Below are 25,035 nucleotides of genomic sequence, written 5' to 3'. Positions count from 1 at the left end.
TGCAGCATCCTTCGTCACTATCCACAACTCCACCGACCTTAGTGTCGTCTGCAAATTTACTAACCCATCCTTCTACGCCCTCATCCAGGTCATTTATAAAAATGACAAACAGCAGTGGACCCAACACCGACCCTTGCGGCACACCACTAGTAACTGGTCTCCAGGATGAACATTTCCCATCAACTACCACCCTCTGTCTTCTTTCAGCAAGCCAATTTCTAATCCAAATTGCTATATCTCCCACAATTCCATTCCTCCGCATTTTGTACAATAGCCTATTGTGGGGAACCTTATCGAACGCCTTGCTGAAATCCATATACACCACATCAACCGGTTTACTCTCATCTACCTGTTTGGTCACCTTCTCATTCACAGTTCTAATCTTTCCCCAAATACTGCACAAAATCTGACAAACAACCGAAATATTCCAGGTTTTAAATTGTATGTGAACATATGTATGTCGCTTAGTATTGTACTGAGAGCTGCATTAAAATGAACCTGTGATTAAAATGAGGGGGCATGGGGAAAAGAAGGAAAAAAAGATATCACAAATATCCAGTTAAGCATTGAGATTAGATTCCCTACTGTGTGGAAACAGGCCCTTCGGCCCAACAAGTCCACACCGCCCCTTGAAGCATCCCACCCAGACCCATCCCCCTATAACCCACACACCCCTGAACACTGCTGGCAATTTAGCATGGCCAATCCACCTAGCCTGCACATCTTTGGACCGTGGGAGGAAACCGGAGCACCGGGAGGAAACCCACGCAGACACCGGGAGAATGTGCAAACTCCGCACAGACAGTTACCTGAGGCTGGAATTGAACCCTGGTCCCTGGTGCTGTGAGGCTGCAGTGCTAACCACTGAGCCACCGTGCCGCCCTTTTTTTTTTAAAAGGAATGTTTTGAGACTTACACTGACATCTTGCTGTTTCTGATAAATCTGACGGCATTTGCAGGGTGGGAATACTTTCTGTACCAGTTTCTTGACTGTATAATAATCCACAGTGTCAGCGTAAATGTAGCGGCGCAACTCATTCAAATCTCCACCCTGAGAAGAAAAGCCCAGGAATTAAACAGATCATCAAGGATTCGCCAGATAAAAACACTGTTGTACAAAAAATAATTCACACTAAGGGTGTAAACACCCAAACTCCTTTGAACATTTTACTTCTGTGCACATGCAGGCAGTTGGATTGCCAATTCTGCTGGCACACTTCACCACTACACCATCTCCATCTCTATCCTTGCGATCCTACAAACAGGTTCCTAAACTAATCATTTTATAGGATTACGATATTCCCAACCAGTCAGGCAAGGTGGGGTGGTGGTTGCAGAAAGAGGGAAGTGTCAGCATTCCTTTTGTTTGCTGAAAATAAAAGGAAAACAGAAATGCGAGTGAAGAGTGACCAACCTGAAATATCATGCCATGTTTCTCTATCTGCCCTGGAAGGTCTGTTGAGTACTGCCAATATTATCTGCTTTTCACTGAATTCTTGTCTTAATACTGCCAACTGGATGGCTCCTATTAGCTTAGTCATCTACACTGCCACATTCCAACAGAGATACACCAGACGGGGGAAATAAAATTATTGCCCTTTCAAATCGGCTTACAGTAGACTTATTTTTTAATTCTGTCATGGGATGCGGCAAGGTCAACATTTTTTGCCCATCCCAAATCGTCCTGGAGCGGATTGGCTCACCGGGCCATATCAGAGGGCATTTCAGAGTGAACCACACCACTATGGGTCTGGAGTCCCACACAGGCTAGACCAGGTAATGACAGCAGATTTCCCTAAAGGAACACAGGAACAGAAGTAGGGCAATCTGCCTGGTCAAATCTACTTCATCGCTCAATATGATCATGGTCGTTCAAACACTTCCAGGCCTTTTATCCACATAACTCTTATGCCATGGTAATTCAAAAGTTTAATAATCTCTATCTAAACATACTCAAAGATTGAGCTTCCACGATCCTCTGGAGTAGAGAATTTCAAAAATTCACCATCATGAGAATAAATATTTTTCCCACATATTCTGATTTTGAAAACCTCTGAAATCAGCCTTCTTTTTGCCTAGAGGAACATAGGATTTTGCAGGTCAGTAACTCTAACCATTCTCTACATTGGGGAAACCAAGCGGAGGCTTGGGGACCGCTTTGCAGAACACCTACGCTTGGTTCGCAATAAACAACCGAACCTCTCAGGTGCAAACCATTTCAACGCCCCCTCCCATTCCTCAGATGCCATGTCCATCCTAGGCCTCCTGCAGTGCCAAATGATGCCACCCAAAGGTTGCAAGAACAGTAGCTCATATTCTGCTTGGGAACCCTGCACCCCAATGGTATCAGTGTGGATTTCACAAGCTTCAAAATCTCCCCTCCCCCCCACCGCATCCCAAAACCAGCCCAACTCATCCCCACTTCCCTAACCTGCTCTTCCTCTTGCCTATCCCCTCCTCCCACCTCAAGCCGCACCCCCATTTCCTACCTACTAACCTCATCCCACCTCCTTGACCTGTCTGTCCTTCCCAAACTGATCTATCCCCTCCCTACCTCGCATCTACACTCACCTCTACTGGCTCCATCCCCGCCTCTTTAAGTTGTCTGTCTCTTCGCCTATCTTCTCCTCTACCCATCTTCCATCCGCCTCCCTCTCTCTCCCTATTTATTTCAGAACCCCCTCCCCCTTTTCTGATGAAGGGTCTAGGCCCAAAATATCAGCTTTCTTACTTCAATGACGAGGCTGAGGAGAAAAGTTATTTGATGCAAGATTCTTAGCTTCTGACTTGCTCTTGTAGCCATTGAAATTATAGGGTCAGTCCAGTTCAGTTTCTGGTCAATGGTCACCACTAGGATTTTGATAGAAGGTCACTGATCCTGAACAAGTGGTGTGCCACACAGATTAGTGCTGGGGCCACAATTATTTATATTATGCAATAATGACGGTGATGAAGGAAGTGAATGTAATATAGCCAAGTTTGCAGATAACACAAAAAGGTGGGAAGGTAAGTGGTGAGGATGACACAGAGTCGGCAGAAAGATATAGATGGGTTAAGCAAGTGGGGAGAAACTCGGCCAATGGAATATACAGTGGCGAAATGCAAGGTTATGCACTTTGGCAGGATGAAGAGCAGCTGAGGGAGGAGGGGAGAAGGGAGGGAAGAGGTGGGGAGGGGCGGGGCGCGGAGGGAAGGGGTGGGGAGGGGCGGGGTGGGGAGGGGCGGGGTGGGGAGGGGCGGGGCGGGGTGGGGCGGGGTGGGGAGGGGCGGGGAGGGAAGGGGTGGGGCGGGGCGGGGCGCGGAGGGAAGGGGCGGGGAGGGGCGGGGCGCGGAGGGAAGGGGTGGGGAGGGGCGGGGCGCGGAGGGGCGGGGCGCGGAGGGAAGGGGTGGGGAGGGAAGGGGTGGGGAGGGAAGGGGAGGGGCGGGGCGCGGAGGGAAGGGGAGGGGCGGGGCGCGGAGGGAAGGGGGCGGGTCCTTTCCTGTGTGTGAGCCTGGATTAATGAGTGGACGCGCTGTGTGTGTGACCGAGGGTGAGGATGGAGCGGCCCGAGGCTGAGGCCGGGGAGTGGTTCTACCACCAGCGCCTGGCTGACGGCCTGTACCTGGTCCGGGAGCGTTATTTCGAGTCGGGGAACCGGGCGAACGTGTGGTTGGTGCAGGGCTCGGAGCGGGACGTGGTGGTCGACGCGGGCCTGGGCCTGGGCAGCCTGCCCGAGTATCTGCAGCGGGCCGGCCTGCTCGGCGGCACTCGCACCCGCCTGGCCGTCGCCACCCACGTCCACTTTGACCACGCGGGCGGCCTGCGGCACTTTGAGCCCGGGGAGGTGGCAGTACACCGGGCCGAAGCGGAGGCCCTCGCCTGCGGCGATGACCTGGAGGCGGTGACCTGGCTGGGTGACGGCGAGCTGAGGCGGCGGCCTCCCGGGTCCAGCGTCGGGTGGACGGCCCGCCGGTACCGCCTGCAGGCCGTGACGCCCGGCCTCCTGCTGGAGGATGGTGACCTACTGGAGCTGGGTGATAGGCAGCTCCGGGTCCTGCATACCCCCGGGCACTCCCGGGGCAGTGTGTGCCTCCATGAGCCCGGGGCTGGCCTCCTCTTCACCGGGGACACCCTGTACGATGGCGCTCTCATTGACTGGTTGCCCCACAGCCATGTGGCTCAGTATCGCCGGAGCTGCAGGCGCCTCCTGGAGCTCCTGGACCAGGGCCAGGTCCACACCGTCCTCCCCGGACACTTCAATCCCTTCGGGCCGGACACAATGCGCGCCCTGGCCTTGGACTACCTGAGCCGGGCTGGGGTCTGCCACAGAATCACAAGCAGTGCCATCAGCTGCCTGGCCAGCATCGCCCTGCGAGGGAGGCACTGGACCAGGTGACCCACCACCCACCCACTGGGCCAGGACACTGTCCACATGGACCCAGGTGACCGACCACCCACCCACCGGGCCAGAGCGCCAGGTCAGGACACCATCCACTTTGACCCAGATGACCATCCATACGGTCCCAGGTGACCACCCACCAGGCCAGAGGGCCAGATCACGACACCATCTGCACAGACCCAAATGGCCACTCACTGGACCACAGGGCCAGGACAGGACACCACATACTGGGCCAGAGCCAGAATATCCCAGCCACTAGGACAGAGGGCCATGTTTGAAGACCACACCAGTATCCAATATGGAAGACAATCTACCAGGCCAGAAGACCACCTCTTGGGCTAGATAGGAACCACCACAACCAATGCTCCTCCCCCTTCCCCCCACCCCAAGCCTGATTATCACCTACTGTGCCAGGTTATCACCCAACAGGCCAGATGTTCTGCACTGAAGATCACCCATCGAGGCAGATGGCCATGCCAGATGACATCGCAACAGGGAAGCTGACCACCCACTGGAGCAGGTCAGCTATGCAGTACAGAAGTTCACCCACTGGGTCAGATGAAAACCAGACACAGTCTGACACAGATGAAAACCTGACACACAGTCTCTATCAGCGCAAACAAAATTGCTTGGGGAAGATCTGAAAGCTGTCTGAAACTGCAGAGATAAAACTTTGCTTCAATCAACTTCCTGAAGAGCAGGCCCAGGAAAAACATTTCTACATTTAATAGTCCTTCCTTTATCACATTGATACGACTTGTAAATGAAATTATGCTCGCTTTGTAGAGTTGAAGAATTGTTAATTACTCACTGCTGTATATAGTTATGAATTTCTGTAAATTTAGAATAAATTGTAATTACACTGCCATGAGGAAACAATTAAACTTGATTTATCTAAGTTTTTTTAAAACAAGATACACTCAAATTTATGCTGCAGATCAAACATATTTCAAGAAATGTTTCCCAGATAACTTAATAATTTTTTCAGTGTCATACTTGATTTGCTTGGGCTTTAATTTTAGAACATGAATTACTTATAGTTACTAGTTAGCAACTCAATTTACTAGCATTGTATACACTTCTGTACATTAATTGAAATGTAAATTACAAAATGGAACAGCTTCAACTTAATCAGTGATAATAAGGTGTACAACAGGTGGATGAACACATAGCAGGCCAAGCAGCATCAGAGGAGCAGGAAGGTTGACGTTTCGGGCCTAGACCCTTCTTCAGAAAATCAATTAACAATTTTAACCCCACTTCGCTGCAGTTCCTACTATCTCTGAATCAACGTACGGTTCTCTGCAATCAATGTGAAAGGTACTGATCAGCAGTATCTAATGAAGTAGTGATTGAATCAAGGCATTACACAACGTCTCTGAATATTAATACATTCAGTTCTTTAATTTCCATCCAAAATTCTACTTCCACAAGTTTTTAAACGTGTGCATGTATTCTTTTCACACCCACCACCAGTGCCAGCATGACAAGCTTCTGTAGGCAATTTCCATCGTAATTTAGGAAATGAATGTGAACATGATTAATTCATCATTATGAAAATATTAACAGTATGAAAATATTAACAGTATAAAATTATTCTTAAGCCTTTTGATTATTGGGTATCAAGGCATCAGATTGAGTCTGGGCACTTCTTGCTATGAAAGCATTGGCTGGATAAGTTCATACATTAAGCTACTTGGGCAAGATGCAAAACTTCATAGTTTCAAAAAGCTTCCAGATTATCTAGTATCTTCAAAAGTAGGGAGGGAAAAAATTTGGAAAATGTTTCAAACTTTAGGATTGAAAAAGAGATGCTCAACTCCCTAACCACATGAGGCGGACACAAGCTCAGAATTTTATTTATACTACATGTTGACCTAATTAAGCTCAACAGGGAACAAATTGTGGCATTATACTTTTCCTGAATGGCCCTGTGTTCTGCGCTACGTAAAGGGGTGAGGGCAATGTTTGTGGGAAAAGAAATATACAGTAGAAACCTTGCTTCCTGATCATGTTTCAGCTACTACAATTTTCCAGTTGGATTTCAGATAGCAATAGGATCTAACTGTAGGAAGATAGTTTACACAACTGTTTCTGTACCAGTTGAATCAAACACAACACACTGCCATCTGGATCATTGTACTTCTTCTAGGCCTAAGAATTATCCAATGAGTCCCACTGCCTGTTACTTTGTCAGCACAGCCCTGCAATTGTACCCTTTTTGAAAAAAAGTCCTGTTGAAAGATGCTGTTACATTTGCTTCCACCAATGTTCTAGACAGTACATTTCAGAGAACAATATCTTGCTATGTTAAACACTTTATTTCTCATCTGGTTACAGAGTCATACAGTCTAACCAGTCCATGCAGACTAGATAACCTAAATTTATCTAGTCCCATGTGCCAGCATTTGGTCCATATCCCCCAAACCCTTCCTATTCACATACCCATCCAGATGCCTTTTAAAAAAGTTGTAATTGTATAAGGCTCCACCACTTTCTCTGGCAGTTTATTTGATACATGCACCACCCTCTGTGTGAAAAAGTTGCCCCTTAAGTCCCTTATACATCTTTCCCCTCTCACCTTAAACCTGTGTCTTTTAGTTCTGGACTCCCCTAGCCCGGGGAAAAGATTTTGGCTTCACCCTATCCATGCCCCTCTTGATTTTATGAACTTCTGCAAGATCACCCGTCAGCCTCCAATGCTCCAGGGGAAAAAAACCCCAGTCCTTCAGCCTCTCCCTATAGCTCAAACCCTCCAACCCTGGCAACATCTTTGTAAATCTTTTCTGAACAATTCTACTTTAACAACATCTTTCCCACAACAAGGTGACCAGAACTGAATGCAGTATTCCAAAAGCAGCCTAACTAATGTCTTGTACAGCCATAACATGACCATTCCAACTCCTGTACTTAATGCACTGATCAATAAAGGCAAGCATACCAAACACCTTCTTCGCTACCCTGTATACCTGCAACTCCACTTTCAAGGAATTATGAACCACTGTATTGCTAATTATCTTCGCTCTGTATTCTCTGATCCTCCTGCTGATGCAAACAGATAGCAACTGTTTCTAGCACCACAGAGGGAGAAGGGAAAATCTTAAAAGTAAGTAATACGAAACAGGTTTGTACTCACATCTGGGTCCAAGAAGAGATGGCAATGGGCAGGCTTCCCGTCTCTCCCAGCACGGCCAATTTCTTGCACATAGTTCTCAAAGCCCTTTGGCATATTATAGTGTATGATCCCTCGAACGTCTGACTTATCCAATCCCATGCCAAAGGCCACTGTTGCCACCACAATACGCAGCTGACCACTCATGAAGTTGTTCTGAATTCTCCTCCGTTCACTGGCTGACATTCCAGCATGGTAGCAATCAGCAATCCACTTTAAAGGTCGCCTCAACTTCTTTTTTGCTGCATTTTGTGTAGAAGAATTGCAAGAAAATAGTCTTTAGAACCTTCTCCCCAACCAAAACATATTGCAATGTGAACATACTTTACCAACGTCAGGACAGACATAACAGCATATATAATAAAACTCATTTCAGACTGTTTTGTTTAAACACACTGCCTGTAGTTGGCAATGAAGCACCAAAGTAATACTGATTTAACCGCCTCCAGAAGAACAGCAGATAGTGTTATAAATGGCATCAGGGCTAAGGAGGGAATTACTACAATTGTGTGAAGACTGCAAAAGTAAAGGTGAGATCCAAAAGGACTGCAGAATAGCCAATGATATCCCATTGTTTAAGAAGGGTAGCAGGGATGAGCCAGGAAATTACTCCTCTGAGTCTCACGTCAGTAGTAAGGAAGTTATTGGAAAAGATTCTTAAAGACAAGATCTATATGCATTTAGAAGCAAGTGGACTTATTAGCAATAGAAAGCATGGTTCTGTGTGGGGGAGGTCGTGCTTCACCAACTTGATCAAGTTTTTTGAGGAGTTGACGAAGATGATGGAGGAAAAGCTGTTGATGTTGTCTACATGGATTTCAGTTAAGCCTTTGACAAGGTTCCTCATGGCAGACTCCTACAAAAAATGAAGTGTCATTGTATCAGGGGTGAGCTGGCTTAGTCATAGGAGACAGAGGGTGGCGATGAAAGATGCTTTTCGGAACAGAGGGCTGTGACTAGTGGTGTTCCACAGGGATCAGCGCTGGGACCTCTGCTGTTTGTGATCTATATAAACGATTCGGGGGAAAACATAGCTGGTCTAATTAGTAAGTTTGCAGACAATGGAGAGATTGGTGGAGTTGTGGATACTGACGAGGATTGTCAGAGGATGTAGATCGATTGCAGGCATGGAAAGAAAAATGGCAGATGGCGTTTAATCCAGGCAAAGATGAGGTGATGCATTTTGCAAGGTGAAGTACAGGTGGAAATTATACAATGAATGGCAGAATCCTTTGGGGTATTGATTTGCAGAGGTATCTGGGGGTGTGCACATCAACAGATGACTGAAGGTGGTGGCACAGGTAGATAAGGTTTATGGTATGCTTTCATTAGAAGGGGTAGTGAGTATAAGAATAGGCAAGTTATGCTGCAGCTTTATAGAACTTTAGTTAGGCCACACATGGAATATTGCATACATCTGGTCACCACTTTGCAGAAGGTGCAGAAAAGATTTATCACGATGTTGCCTGGTATGGGGGAAATTTAGCAATGAAGGAAGGTTAGATAGACTGGGTTTGTTTTCACTAGAACGCAAGAGGTTGAGGGGCGACCTAATAAATGTTTATAAGATTGTGAATGGCATGGGTGGAGTGGAAAGTATGAGGCTTTTCCCAGGGTGGAGGGCTTGATTACTCGGCAACACAGATTCAAGGTGCAAAGGAGGAAGTTTAAAAGAGATGTGCGAGGCAAGTTTTTCACACAAAGGGTGGTGAATGCCTGGAGCATGCCATCAGAGGAGGTGGTGGAAGGAGGCACGATAGCATCATTCAAGAAGCAAGTGGATGAATACATGAACAAGAAGGGAATCGAGGGATATGGACCGTGTAAGTGAAGTCAGTTACAGTATGAAAGGGCAAAAATGTGTCAGTGCGTGTTTGGAGAGCTGAAAGGCCTGTTCCTGTGCTCTATTGTTCTTTGTTGACAGTCATTTTTGAAGCTTTCTGACTTGCACTGATCAGGACAAATACAAGAATAGCAAACTTCAAATTGATCACAACAACTCACTTTTGGAGAAAAGGGTGCCGAATGGTTGGCAAGCTGACTAGTTGGCGGAGGTGTTGCTGTGAAGAACTGAGCAAGGAATTATTAGCTCACCAAGCTTTTGGATAATTCAAAAACATTCTTTCTGTTTGCAGTGTCTGGGTTCTTGTGCATGAATCTATGTCAGTTCTGGCGAGTATAAATGAGCTAAGTTAAGATCTTGATTTATTATCTAAATTGGTTGTTGTAGGAGCTATGAGTAGTCAGGATGGTTCAAACAAATGCTTCCCAATTGCAGAATCGCATCCAACAACTAACTGGCATCTCAGGAGCACAAAAGCTGACGTTTCGGGCCTAGACCCTTCATCTCTGATCCCCTCTCTGATGAAGGGTCTAGGCCCGAAACATCAGCTTTTGTGCTCCTGAGATGCTGCTGGGCCTGCTGTGTTCATCCAGCCCCACATTTTATTATCTTGGATTCTCCAGCATCTGCAGTTCCCATTATCTCCAACAACTAACTGTTGGTTTTGGGTTTTGCCAGTACAGGTTAGTTGGACACAGTTTGTGCTCTGACTATTACAAACAGCTGGAGGAACAGCAAAGATTTATAGCTTATGAATCTGGTATTGCATTTGCACTGAAATTCACATAGGATTGCTCAATTGTCAAGAGTGGCAGAATATCATTTTGGGTATACAGCATCCTGTTAATGGAAAATACCATTTGTGCTATATAGCTAGGATTAGCAGCAGCATGAACTGACTTGCTTAATTCGTTTTTCAAGTTTTTGAATTTGTTGCCTCTCCCAGGGCATTCTGAAATAGATGAGGCAGTGTTCAAGTTCGAAGTGTCGGACTTTAGCTCATTTGCACGTATGGGTTCGCCACTGTTCCTCTGTCACAATGACTAAGAGTCAGAAATGTGACTGCAGTGACACCACACTGTTGCCACCTCCCTAATCAGCATTCGAGCTATTTATCACAGTCAGTGGTTTTTCAGCCAGCTGTGTGTCTATCTGTCGTTGCCAAATCAATTCAGTTAGTCCCATTCCCCTGCTCCTTCTACATGGCCTGACAAATTCTCTCTCCCGCTGCTTATCTAATTTCCTTTTGGAACCCTTGGTTAAATCTGGCTGTACTCTCTGGTAGTGTATGCCAGACCATAAGCACTCGTAAAAATGTAAATACATAGAATCCCTACAATGTGCAAACAAGACCTCTGGCCCAACAAGTCCACGCCTTACAGCATCCCACCCAGACACATTTTCCTATAACCCACCTAACCTACACATTCCTGAACACTACGGGAAATTTAGCATGGTCAATCCACCGAGCCTGCGCATCTTTGGACTGTGGGAGGAAACCGGAGCACCCGGAGGAAACCCACGCAGACACGGGGAGCATGTGCAAACTCCACACAGACAGTTACCCGAGGGTGGAATCAAACCCAGGCTCCTGATGCTGTGAGGTGCTAACCACTGAGCCACCGTGCCACCCAAATTCTATGTGGGGATAATCTCGGGTCACCAACCTTCAAGATTACAGCTGGATGCTGACCAGTTCAGCCAGAGACACTACACTTGTGGCACTATTTCTTTTTGCCATTAATCATAAATCCACACGTTCTGATTCTTGACTCTTCTGCCAATGGAAGTCTGCTTTTGCAGTTTTGTGCTTCCTAACATAAAATATTGAATTTATCAATGAGGTAATACTGTTACAACCTTGTCAAACATTCCAGATTTAACTTGTGGTGCTCCAAACGAATTGGTTCCAGATAGTGTTTTCCATATCTGTGAACAGTCCCCTCTTATCCTCACGTATTTCAAAGTTGGCATGATAAATACAGTCCTCTGATACTTGAGATCAACACTGTCCCTTTTTTCAAAAATGTTCTACGCCTACTTAACAAATTTCTCAATGGAATCTTTTAAATCAGTGCCAGGTTTCAAATTTATGTATTTAAAGGGCTTAACTCCCGATTTAGGCATCTTAAGAAACAACGTAACAAATTTAGCAGTGGCACTACCGTAAAGCAGTAAACCATTGCTAAATTGATACGTTTTCCAGATATTTTGATCCAACTATTGGGTGCATAGCATTTCAATTTCTACCCCAAACAACCCATTCTGAAAAGCGTTCTGAGCTTCTGCAGCCAAGGGAGCTTACCCATAGCTTTCTTTCTTTTTGCTAGGACTTCCTCAGCCATCTCCCCCTCCACAGTTTGTTCTTGTGGCATCTCCCTTAGCGTAACTCCCTGAAGGCATGTACGAAGCAGGGCTGCAATACGGGTCGTCTCCTCTCTCCGTGTGCAGTAGACAATAATGGAATCCAAGGAGGCAAATCGGTCACCTTGGATCAAAGTTACAAGAGCCTGGGCAAGAATGCAGTTAAAGAATTTACCACACAAAAAGAAAATAGCACACAGATATAAAACACAAAGTTGATATTCTACGATGTTACGTCTGCAGCAAGGTTTCTGCCACCTACGAGGACAACAGCAGCAGAAATATGGGAACACCATTACCATCAGCAACCTCCCCTCCAAGTTACACACCATCCAGACTAGGAAATATAGAAACAAAAGAGGACGAGAAGGCTCTTTGAGCCGGATTTGTCATTCAATATGATAATGGTCGATCCTTTAGGCCAGCGCCATACTCCTAATCTATCTCCATAACCTTTGATGCCTTTATTTTGTAAAAAAATTATCAATCTTTAACAACACCATCCCTGCAGGATCACTAGGATAAATACCTGAAACATTTTACCCAACAGAACATTGTTCAAGGCAGCTTTTTAAAGGCAATTAGGAAGGTGTAATAAATGCTGCTTTTCTCAATAATATCAAATTTGAATTAATCATTTTAAAAAGTTCAATGATCCACCTGATCTACCTTTAATTTACTTTGGGTCTCACATCCTTAAACACCAAATTACTGCAAACAAAAACAGAAATTGCTGGAAAAACTCAGGTCAGGCAGTATCTGTGGGAAGAAAGCTGATATAACGTTTCGTAACCACATTTACTGTACATTTTTACGTAGTCACTAACAAGAACCAGATTGATTTCACTCTCATGCTGTCCCATAAGTGATTAAAAAAGCTCCCTCCTACAATGTGTGATTAACAGTCTGACTCTCAGGCTTTACCTGATCTCTATCCCGGTCTGTAGACACACTGAGAAACAAATTGGCTGGTACATCTGCAGAGCGTACAGCTATTCCTTCTTGCTCCTGGATCCCAAGGTGATGTGCAATGTTCCGAGCTGTCACTAGTGTGGCAGTGGCTGTTAAACCCAGCAGGCACTTCACTCCCAAACGTTCCTTCAGGACCTACAGATCGGACACAAAATAATCCACTGAAGAATAAACATACTGAAACTCTGCAGGTTAGTCTCTAGTGTTACTGGTGTTTGGAATTTAAACAGAATTTGCTCATCCACTGATTGAAAACTTGACATAACTGAGAAAAGGGGTAATTTAATTAGCCTACCAGCTAACTGACAGTAGTTTCAGTGCGTCACTAACATTTTTTTCAAATTCCTACAATATCCTTCACTCATGTCTCGAAGTAAATGACTTATGAAAGGACACAGATACTTTGGCATTGCCTATGCTCTAAAAGTCTAATAGTCCAGCAGAAATGGTCACACTTTAGCCAAACAACTGTATCCCTTTATCACATTAATGATTATATCACAAGGATTTGGGCAGCACGGTGGCTCAGTGGTTAGCACTGCAGCCTCACAGCACCAGGGACCCGGGTTTGATTCCACCCTCAGGCAACTGTCTGTGTGGAGTTTGCACATTCTCCCCGTTCTGCGTGGGTTTCCTCCGGGTGCTCCGGTTTCCTCCCACAGTCCAAAGATGTGCAGGTTAGGTGGATCGGCCATGCTAAATTACCTGTGGTGTTCACAGGTGTGTGGGTTATGGGGGATGGGTCTGGGTGGGATGCTCCATACAGCAGTGTGGACTTGTTGGGCCGAAGGGCCTGTTTCCACACTGGGGAATCTAATCTAATCTAAATTGCCTGTAGTGTTCAGCGATGTGTAAATTAGGTAGGTTATCGGGGATGGGTTTGGGTAGGTGCTCTAAGGGTTGGTGTGGACTTGTTGAGCTGAAGGGCCTGTTTCCACACTGTAAGGATTCTATGATCTTCTATGATCTATGATATGCCGCCAACATTAAGGGCTCTTCTGGTCTGGCGATGTCTGTGCCGGAAGGCCCAGATTCAAACAACATTCCATTCTATATTATTGCTGAAGAGAGAGATACAAAGTCAACGCTTTTCATCTTACACTCAAAATTAGGGCACAAGAGTCAGACCCAAGGGACATCAATTTAAGAGGACTAGAATACAAGAGCTGAGATGTACTGCTGAAGGCCGGATAAGGCATTGCTGAGACCGTGTTTGAAATATTCTAAGCAGTTTTAGGCCCTACATCCAAAGAAGGATGTGTTGGCAGAACTTACAGAATACCAAAACAGCTTGATGGAGTGGGCCTGGAGATGTTGTTTCCAATAGTAGGAGAGACTAGGATTCAAGGGCAAAGCCTCAGACAGAAGGGGTGACGCTTTAGAACTGAGGTGATGAGGAATTTCTTCAGCAAGAGGCTGGTGAATCTGTGGAACTCACCGCTGCAGAGGGCTGTGGAGGCCAAGTCATTGAGTGTAGATGGGTTTTTGATTGGTAAGGGCATCAAGGGTTTTGGGGAGAAGGCAGGAGACTGGGGTTGAAAACGTATCAGCCACAATGGGCTGAATAGCCTAACTCTGGTCCTGTATTAGAGATCATGGGCGGCATGGTGGCACTGCAGCCTCACAGCACCAGGGTCCCGGGTTCGATTCCGGTCTCGGGTAACTGTCTGTGTGAGGTTTGCACATTCTCGTGTCTGCATAGGTTTCCTCCAGGTGCTCCGGTTTCCTCCCACAGTCCAAAGATGTGCAGGCTAGGTGGATTGGCCATGCTCAATTGCCTGTAGCATGCAGGGGTATGTGGGTTATAGGGGGATGGAGATGGGTCTGGGGGGGATGCTTCAAAGGGCGATGTGGACTTGTTGGGCCAAAGGGCCTGTTTCCACACTGTAGGGAATCTAATCATAGGAACTGCAAATGCTGGAGAATCCGAGATAACAAGGTGTGGAGCTGGATGAACACAGCAGGCCAAGCAGCATCTTAGGAGCAGGAAAGCTGATGTTTTGGGCCTAGACCCTTCTGATGACCTTCCTGCTCCTAAGATGCTGCTTGGCCTGCTGTGTTCATTCAGCTCTATACCTTGTTATCTCCGGTCCTGTATTTTCTGGTTTTATATAACATGAGAATAAGGTGCTGATTGGTGGATTCATCATGGGCGTGGAGTTAGAGTTAACCGTTAATCATTGTAATCAGACAGAGTAGGTATACGGTTCAATCAGGGTTGTACTGCACAGGTGCATTAGAGATTTGCAGTCTCCATGTTCCTTTTTCTTTCCCCCAGTGAGAAAGGCACACTATAAATGCAAATGTTTTCCATGTCTGTTCCTAGCATCCTAGTTCTCGAGTGTGAGACAAAAAGCTTTGTGTTGCCTTTTATCAATGTTTAATTTCTGTACTATCAAACAGTTATTACTTATTATACAAGTCAGCGGGTAAACTGCATTGTGGCGATGGTTTACGCTATGCAGAAAATTCCAAAGTTCAAATTACAGCCTAGTGTTATATTAGATCAATGTAGTTGAGGAGCTTATATCTGGCAGAAGTAGCTGAGAATTGTTCAGGGTTTCCACTGGTTATGTTAACCAACAAGTGCTTTCAGGAAATGCATCAAGGTTGAAATTGAGCAAGGCCTACATTACAATATCCATCACATACAATACTCAAAGTCAGAGCCCCACTCATACAGGTCACATGCTCTAGCAAGCATCATCAGGAGAGGAGGAAACTGAAAATGTAATTAGATGCCCAGTTTCCCTCAAACTAATCCTGATCACAGTTGCACTGCACTGCACAGAAGGAACCACTTTTCTAAACCACAGCACCACTGAGATGTTCCTCCCTTACCCTACCTTACACAGGCGGAGGTAGCACGGTCTGAAGTTGTGAGACCATTCTGAGACACAGTGTGCCTCATCGATACACGCAAAAGCCACTGGGGGAAGTTCACGTGCAGGTGGGAGACAACTTGATCCAGCCCGACCACCACCAACAAGTGCCTCTGGGGAGAGCAACAGCACATGGACCTTACCCTCTTTCACCTGTGGATCCAAAGACAAACATGTGAATCCAAAGCAATTGGAAATGGCCTCCAATTACATTCAAACAATAGAATTCTTGATGCAGTCCACTTTGTTCTAAAATACTTGGTGTCTTTGGCCATGTGTTCTGGAGAGGGAAGCATCTTCTGCTCTGCAACCATCCAGTCAGAAACCTCAAAAATATTCGAATGTGAGTTGTCGGAGTAGAGCCGGTAACTGTTGCACACTGTGCCAGTAGTGAATGGAGCTCCAATCAATGGCTAATTTGTCCTGAATAATGCCAAACTACTGGATGTTATTAGAACTGTACTCATCCAGGCAAAGTATTCCATCATACACCTGCCTCGTAGATGGAGGACAGGCTTAGCGAAATCAGTCATCATAATTCCCAGTCTCTGACCTGTTCTCATAGTCAGAGATAATGGGAACTGCAGATGCTGGAGAATCCGAGATTTGTTCTCACAGTTACAACTGTTTCAGTTGATTTTTTGGTATCTAGCAACTTACAGGATGTTGATGATGAGGAACTATAAGTATTAGTCGTAACAATAAATTTATTGGGAGTCGATAGGTTCTTGCTGGAGATAGCAAGATGGATGTGGGCAACTCAGGATGGGCAATAAGTGCTGGCCCAACAAATGAATAAAATTAATTTTAAAAATGGTCATTGCTTGAAACTTGAGTGACACAAACATGACAGTACTTGCCACTTGTTAGAATTATCAACAAGTATAGATTGCTTCAATACAGGGATAAAGGCAAAAAGATGCAACCAATAGCCTGCCACATAACTGTGGAGAAAAAAGGCAGCAAGAAACATCACAGGCAACTCTTCATCTGATGTATCCCACGTGAAGATGCATCAAGTTGGATCCATAATCTCAGTGATTAGAAGAATAAAGCACAATTTTGGAGAAACTTACAAAATTGTTAAATACAAAAAGAGTAAATGCAGAAAGGATGTACTTTTTCAGGCTATGGGCTCTAGAATTAGGGGGTGCGTCTCAGAATAAAAGGCAGGGCATGTAAGGCTGGGATGAGGAAGAACAGGGAACTAATCTCTCCTCATCTGCTGACTCTCATACTGACTGTAAATCCAGAAATTCACCATGAGACATTAAAATGTTGGTAACAGAGGTTTGAGAAGTTACCACAGCTCAAGACATGAAGCAAAAAACTGTAAGATTTTGATGGTTCTGTAAAGTTAACATTTGCAAGGGCTAGCTGTACTAGGGACAGAACAAATTTCAACAGCATATTTCTGAACCAAGAATTCTTTCCAGTAATACTTTTGAAATATGGATAAGATCTCAGAAACCTTTAGTGTCAGAATTCAGAGATTTGTAGCGGAGTTACTGTCGTGTTTTTGTTGATGACCACATTGCTACCAATCTACATGCTTACACATAAAACGGGATTAATGGTCACCTGCAGCAAAAAGAAAAGCACCTTCACTCCATTGCATTGTGAAACTGGCATCCATGTATCCTAAAGGTGACGGAACTGGGATCCTTTCCAGTTGAGATAGTGGGTGCTGTCTAAAATATTGGTGGAAGCATGTTGGCTCAGTGGTTGGCACTGCAGCCTCACAGCACCAAGGACTCAGGTTTGCTTCCACCCTCGGGCGACTGTCTGTGTGGAGTTTGCACATTCTCCCCGTGTTTGCATGGGTTTCCTCCGTGTGCTCTGGTTTCCTTCAACCGTCCAAAGATGTACAGTTTAGGGTGGACTGTCTGTGCTAAATTGCCCGTATGTGTTCAGGGATGTGCTTTCTAGGTGGATTAATGGGAAATGCAGGGTTACAGGGATATGGTACGGAGGAGTGCGTCTTGGTGAGATGTTGGTGTGGACTCAATGGACTGAATGCTTCCACACGGTAGGGATTCCATGATTCTAAGCAGAGTCAGAGTCAACATCAGCTTTTGAAATGAAATTCAATAAACACTTGGAGAAATATCTGGAGGTTAACGGGACAATTGAAACGAATGAAACTGAGAATCTGAAACTTGGATACAGGCACAAGATGGCTTCTTGGTGCAAGTTAGCAACAAAGTGGCTTTGTGGGAGGTGTTGAAGCAGCAGTGTGGGGAGTAAAGCAGAACAGGAAAGATTGAGAAAGGAAACACAGAATAAAGAATTAGGAGTGAAACGCCATTACCGTATGGAAATAAAAAGGTACCTCCTGACATATCTGGCTTGCCGATGTTGTTCCAAAGTAATGACATAAATGGGTAAGACGAGGAGGACTGGAGAAGGAGGTAGGCAACTTAAAATAGAGTGTTACATGCAATGCAGATTATGTGATACATTAGATCATGCAGAAATTCTGCCAATACTGAGTTGCAGATATGATGAATTGGTTTAAACTCCCTGTTAGCAATGCAGAGATTTAGCTGGGTTAGAAGTGCCTTATAATACAGCATCAAGGGGCTGTTTCCTAGCAGAAGTTACTTTAAAAGAATACAGTAACCCTCCTTTGGTTGCCCACGTTGGGGTACTAGAGGAATGCAGTTCTTTCATGTAGTCATTTTCAGATTAAACATCAGTAATGCATTTACACTGTTGTCTGGCGCACCACATTTTAGGTACGAGCCATAAGATAAAGAATACAAACCCATGGCTTGTACAGACCCTATCTCCTATCGTACTAGGTCTAAAACTAAACAGAGAAACAGGAAGCAGAATACGGAACAGACTGCTAGTGAACAAAAGGGGGGAGGGCAGGATTCTTTTAAAACTCACAGGGGAGGTCTGAAAAAAACCTCCTCAGGTACACCCATCCAGAATTCCCTGTATGTTAAAACCCTTCTCCAGGCAATCCTCCTCCCTAAACAATTGGCTATTATCAAACATGCTACCCATGCCTCTGATGAGTCTGTAGTTACTTAGGGTAACACTCGGGTTGATCAGGCTGCCGCAGATCAAACTTTTATCGTGCCCTCTATGAGCAAGCAGGTAATAAATTGCTTGCCTCCCTCCAACATGACGGGCATGTCAGATATTGTCAGTGTTCAGCGTTTACAGAGGGATGCCCTGACTCTGAAAAACAATTATGGAAGACACATGGATGTTCGCATTCCGCATCCTCAGGCCACTGGGTCACTCCAGTTGGCCAAGTGTGTATACCTGATGCTTTGTTACCAATGCTTTTTGACTGGTCAAGGAGTGTGGTGCGTTAACAGGAAACACTCTTGCCAGGCGGTCTATTTGAGTGCATTCAGCTTGATTTTATTGAATTGCCGCATGTACATTGCTATAAGTATTGTCTTGTTACTGTTGATGTATTTAATAGATGGATTGAGGCCTTTCCAACCACTACTAATAAAGCCTCGACAGTGGTAACATTACTCCTGACAGAAATCATACCAAGGTTCGGGGTACCCCGCCAGCCTCATTGTGCGTATCGGCCTCAGGCTGCGGGGTTTGTAGAACGTTGTAACTAGACTTCAAAAACTAACCAGGCTTTGAAAACTAACCAGACTTTGAAAACTAATCTCGCCAAATTGACTTCTGCGACCGGTCTCTCCTGGGTTCAGTTGTTGCCTCTGGTCTTATTCCACCTGCGTTGCACTCCCGCAGGCAAACCCCAGCTGAAATCATTTGTGGTCGAGCTTTCGGGGAATGATGCCTCTTCCCCTGTTCATTTCCACCACATGACAGAAGACATGGCCTCCTATATTCTTATTTTGACTAAAATTTTGCGAGGTCTTCACTCCCAGGTCCATGCTGCTTATGAGAAGCTCCCCTCCCTTGACACTGTTCTGACTGTTGAACCCGGCTCCTTTGTTCTCATCAAGAATTGGACACACTGCAGCCTCCAACCTCGATGGGAAGGGCTCTTCCAGGTTCTCCTCACCACCCCTACTGCTGCTAAGGCTGCCGGGCACTCCGCCTGAGCTCACCTCCATCATTGCAAGGTCATCGGTCAAGCCCCTTCTGAAGGGGGAGATGAAGATGATGAGGAACTGGGGAAGGAACCGGAATCAGTCGGTAACAAACCAGACTCCTAAGATACAACCAAAACTGCATGTTTCGAATCGTAATCCTTCTTTTGTTTTAGATATCCTAATCCTTTATCCAGGACGACCAGAAGGAATCTCCCGGCCATTCTAGGTATACCTGCAAACACTAACAGCAGCCGAAGTCCAGAGGACAGAGCCACTGGATTCACCTGGGTGATTGTAAACGATAGGCACCGCAAAAAGGATTAAAGCCTCCTATTGGGCTTTCCATTGTCATGGCTGCCTTTACAGCATTAAGCTTAAAGGAAAATTTGTTTTCTAAGGCTCATATTCTTTTATATGGAAACCACACTGTGTGTTACCCACTCTCCCTGTCAGTAGAGGCGTTATTTGTAGTCACCCCTGGACGGACCCCCTTTGATTTATACATAACCGACACGACTAACGCCTCATGCATAGGCCAAACTGATACATACCGACGAAGTATTCGCCAGAGATGTGTAGAGCTGATAAGCTCTAACAGGACACAGTCCCCCAGTTGTATAGGAACTCGGGGAAAGAAGGGCACAACATGTTCAAACCCGCTAAGTTACCCGCTTTGCTTTTCAGGACAGGGATGGGGGTGCGCACATGCTCTAGTCCCCAAAGACACCTCCTGTGTGCAGATGCAGTGCTCCCACCAACATTGCCAAGTGAGAAGAGGCCAGTTTACTTGCGATGAACAAAGATGTCTTAACATAACCGCTGGTAGACAGTTTAATTGTGGTAATGGGACACATGTCAGTTCTGCCACCTGGGCGTATCCATTTGATACCTACCAACTGGTGGGATCAGGCAGAGACTCCAGCCAGCCGGAGAACTGGTGGTACAAACAATTCAAGCAGGACAATAATCAGGAGGTCAAATGCTATCAAGCTAAGAAAGGCTTTGTATTCGTCCTTAATGGGGTATACACGACAGCCGCCCCGACCCTTCCAGTCCCCTTTGCGGTTGGTACTAATGGACCACTTACTGTCCCATGCCCCGAGCAAGGACGTACCCACAGGAAGATAGTGGCCTGAACCATTAGCGCACAATTTTGTGCAGACTGGGAGGACCCAGTCACACTGGGGCCCTGGCTTGGCTACGGGTTCCTCGGATCCCTGTCTCTAGAGGGATCACCGGGACTCATTAGTGTTAAAAATAGAAACTACCTTATTTGTGGTTTAACCATCCTCCTCATTGGAGGCAGAGGAGTATTGGCAGGCTCTGGCGTCCGTCCGCTCGGACTGACCTAATCTATGCTCTCCCGCCCTATGGTGTTATCACGGAATGTCCAAAGTGGGGAGATGAGAGCCTGAAACTTGGATACAGGCACAGGATGGCTTCTCGGTGCAAGTTAGCAACAAAATGGCTTCTAGCCTGGGAACTATAAATTCTGCTAGAGCTGCTCTTTTAGCCTGGGAACTCGGAGTTTTGCTAGAGCCACATAAATAACGCAGTAATGATAAGATAATACAGTACTAACCATTCTAGCTGACCTTCAATACCAAATGTTATGGCGCTATATGGCAAGACAAAAAGTAACCTCAGCATTGTGACATAAGTTGTTTACCAGTTAATACTATTGGGATTAAGTAACTGTCAATGAAGCAATATCATGTATTGATTGGTAATTGTTTGAATACACTAAGCGATCATGCCATGTACCCTGCTTTAAGAAAAGTATAAAAATGTCTTTGTATTAAGTTGTGTGGGCAGCTCCTCCGAGGGATATGGAAGTGCTCAACTTCTGTGTTTTCCAGATGATCTGTACCCGGCCAATTGAAGAAATAAAGAGTAAAGTCGTAAACAGCCAGACCGACTGCAAGTGTTCACTGACTAACCACGGAATCGAGAGACCCCGCCGGGGGTCGAGATTTACAGAACTAATTGAAGCACTCTTTTGAAGAGCTAGAATATACACAATCAGCTGAATTGCCTCCTCGTATATTGCATTATTCTATAAACAGGTCAAAGAACAATTGAAACTAGGTCAGATTACTGTATTTCTGTAATTGATGAGCACAATGAACCATTAAATCTTCAGCTGACCTTTGCAACAGCTGCTTCCCTCTGTGTCCTTGTCATACTGGAGTGGATACAAACTGCCTTCAGTTTCGACGGAAGCCCTGAAACCTGTCAGAAAGGCAGAAAATAAATTGCAAGTTAATTGGTTACTCACCAATAGTATTTGGGCATTTTTGCAGGGAGTGCAGAAACAAGGGAAGCCAAAGTACATATGTGCACAATTCATTGAAGACGAAAGACAGGACAAGTTGAATGCAGTTTATAAGGCATACAACATCCGGGGTTTTATTAATGATGACTAAATAAAAAAGCAAGGAAGTTATTTTAAAGCTGTGCAAAATACTGGTTCAGACTCAAACATCGTAATGCATCCAGTTTGCAAGCATCACACATGACAAAGAAAATGAAGGTACAAGACAGTGTACAAAGATGTACAATATTCCAAGGATGAGAAATTTCAGTTACATATATAGAACAGAAAAACTGGGGCTGTTCTCCTTCGAGAAGGTGGAGGGGAGATTTGATAGAGCTGTTCAAAATCATGAGGATTCTGGATAGAACAGATAGGGAGAAACTTCCCACTGATCACGAATTTAAGGTAATTGGTAAAAGAAGCAATAGTGACAGGAGAAGAAACATTTTCAGGCAGCAGCTAGTTAGGGTGTGGGATGTTCCACATCACTGTGTGGTGGAGGTGAGTTCAATCAAAAGATTCAAGAGAAATTTGGCTCACTGTCTGAAAAGGAACAATTTTTAGGGTACGGGGAGAAGGCTGGGGATTGCCAATCAGTGAATTGGTCCTGCAAAAAGTCAGCATCAATGGAACAGATTGAATGGCTTCTTCCTCTGTGCTAAAAACTGCATATTGCTTGTGGTTCCTTCCAAGAGACTGAGAAGATGTTCTCATACCTGATACAAAGCAAACAATATATCACTTTTTAAATGCCCTCAGGCTAAGCCAAAGCAGTTCACATCCAACCAAGTATTCTTGCATATTTATTTTTTCCTGAGGATCTGGGCATCATGGCCAAATCATCATTCCATATCCTCATTATCTCAGAAAAAGCGGTGTGCTGACTTCTTGAAGCGTTGCAGACCCCATGCTCTCTGGACACCCACAATGCTGTTAAGAAGGAAGTTCCATGATTTTGCTAGAGTTCCAAATCAGGATAGCATGTGTCTTTTTAGGGAACACGCAGGTGATGGTCCCAGGTATCTACTGCCCTTGTCCTTCCGGGTGGTCGAGGTTGTGGCCTTAGAGTGAACGTTACTTGCTACTTATTAGCCCAAGCGTGAATGTTCTCCATGTCTAATTGCCGGAGTGGAGTGTGTTGGAGGCATGGAGCAGAGACGGTTATTGGACTCACGACTGACGCGAGTGGTCAGCAGCTAACAAGGCTGGTCAGACCACATCTGGAAGGCCCTGCACTGATCTGCTGTAACGTAATGTTTATCTGACTGTAACGTTTATCCTTTTAGCTTTATGTCTTATTTTCTAACTTATACTACTGTATGGTAATGTAAATTTTTGCTTCTCTATTTCTCTTTTTTTGTATCTAAGATTGTACCTAGGCACTTTGTATCCAAAAGGTCACCTTGAGGGCTAACATTATATACTTTTCACTGTACTCCTGTACTTCTGCACTTGAGCATACATGACAATAAAACCTAATCCTAATTCAGTATCTGAGGAATCACGAATGATATTGAATATTCTGCGAACATCTGGTAAAATTTCCCTCTACTAATCTTATAATAGAAGAAAAGTCATTGATGGCACAGCTGAAAATAGCTGGTCCTGGAATGCTACACTTGGGAATTCCCACAGTTATGTCCTCAGATTGAGATGACTGGCCTCCAGCAACTGCAATTTTTCTGCTACATACGATTCCAATCAGTAGAGTGGGTGCCATTATTCCCATTGCTTCCATGAATCCATACTCAGTCAAATGCTGCCTTGATGTTAAGGGCTTTCACTCTTAACTCACCTGCTGAGTTCAGCTCTTTCTTCCATACTTAAAACCAAGGATGTAGTGACATCAGAAGCTAAGTGGCCTTAGCAAAACTCAAACTGAATAGCTCATAGCTAAGCAAGTGCATGCCTTGTATTACTTTCCTGATAATAGACAGTAGATTGGTGGGGCAATTATTGGTTCAGTCGGATTAGTTCTGATTTTCGAGTTCTGTGGAAGTCATGCTGGCTTTGAAACATTAACTCTGTTTCTCTCTCCAGAGATGATGGCAGGCCTGCTGAATTCCTCTACGTTAGCGCCTTGTGGCTATAGCATTTTTACAGCTAGTTCAATCCTCAGGGTGTAGAGAGTCAGGATTCAATGATGGAAGCTAGTATTGGACTGAAGGAAATGCAGCAGCCAGCGTGTTTCAGCATGGTCCCATGGGTAGCTTTTATTATCCTTTATTGATTCACAGGACGAGAGCATTGCTGACTAGGCTGCATTTATTGCCTATCCCTAACATAACAGCTGCAAAACAAATGACTAAGCTTTTCAGTCCCAGCTCAAAGACCTTGTGACAGATGCTGCCTGACCTGCCGTGCATTTCCAGCATTTTGTGTTTATAGTTCAGAATTCCAGCAGAGTACTTCGCCTTGCCTCCATTTGGTGACATTATATATTATGGTATTAATACTTCATACAAAGTGCTGGATAACAAGGTGTAGAGCTGGACGAACATAGCAGGCCAAGCAGCATCATAGGAGCACGAAAGCTGACAGGCCTAGATGGTTCTTCAGAAATGGGGAGGGAAAGGGGGTTCTGAAATAAATAGGGAGACAGGGGGAGGCAGACAGAAGATGGATAGAGGAGACGATAGGTGGAGAGGAGATGGACCGGTCAAAGAGGCGGGGTGATAGTTTATAGTTTAGGTCTGTGGCTGAGAAGCAACTGAAGGTGGATTGGTATATCATCTGTTAGGAAGAAATATACATCGTTATTTGTGCAACAAAAACAAAGTTGCTGGAAAAGCTCAGCAGGTCTGGCAGCATCTGTGAAGGAGAAAACACAGAGTTAACGTTTCAGGTCCGGTAACCCTTTCTCAGAACTGAGGAAGGGTCATCGGACCCGAAACATTAACTCTGTTTTCTCCTTCAGAGACGCTGCTAGACCTGCTAAGCTTTTCCAGCAACTTTGTTTTTGTTCCTGATTTACAGCATCCGCAGTTCTTTCGGTTTCTTCGGTTATTTGTGCAGTTAGGAGTTACGGGATAGAACAGAAATGAAGATGTAATAACCAACTGGGTT

The 25,035-nt window shown here is 45.2% G+C and overlaps 2 protein-coding genes across 6 annotated transcripts in view; one reads left to right on the top strand and one right to left on the bottom strand.

The window, feature by feature from the left end:
- Nucleotides 1-25,035, bottom strand: part of recql4 (RecQ helicase-like 4) — a 75,111-nt gene that overhangs the window by 16,434 nt on the left and 33,642 nt on the right. For all 5 annotated transcript variants that reach the window (XM_059640468.1, XM_059640465.1, XM_059640473.1 and 2 more), the window contains 6 exons: nucleotides 21,801-21,884; nucleotides 15,577-15,765; nucleotides 12,683-12,865; nucleotides 11,700-11,904; nucleotides 7,516-7,793; nucleotides 917-1,051 (listed from right to left, as the gene is read on the bottom strand). In XM_059640468.1, the coding sequence (XP_059496451.1) occupies nucleotides 917-1,051; nucleotides 7,516-7,793; nucleotides 11,700-11,904; nucleotides 12,683-12,865; nucleotides 15,577-15,765; nucleotides 21,801-21,884 (1,074 nt within the window). The remainder of the gene's footprint in view (nucleotides 1-916; nucleotides 1,052-7,515; nucleotides 7,794-11,699; nucleotides 11,905-12,682; nucleotides 12,866-15,576; nucleotides 15,766-21,800; nucleotides 21,885-25,035) is intronic.
- LOC125466054 (acyl-coenzyme A thioesterase MBLAC2-like) lies at nucleotides 3,478-4,490 on the top strand. The gene has a single exon (XM_048560175.2). The coding sequence runs from the start codon at nucleotides 3,537-3,539 to the stop codon at nucleotides 4,374-4,376; it is 840 nt and encodes a 279-aa protein (XP_048416132.1). The 5' UTR covers nucleotides 3,478-3,536; the 3' UTR covers nucleotides 4,377-4,490.

This window comes from Stegostoma tigrinum, chromosome 2 (genome assembly GCF_030684315.1).
Source record: "Stegostoma tigrinum isolate sSteTig4 chromosome 2, sSteTig4.hap1, whole genome shotgun sequence".
Taxonomy (NCBI): domain Eukaryota; kingdom Metazoa; phylum Chordata; class Chondrichthyes; order Orectolobiformes; family Stegostomatidae; genus Stegostoma; species Stegostoma tigrinum.
Note: the sequence above shows the minus strand (reverse complement) of the source record. Positions and strands in the feature narration are given on the sequence as shown.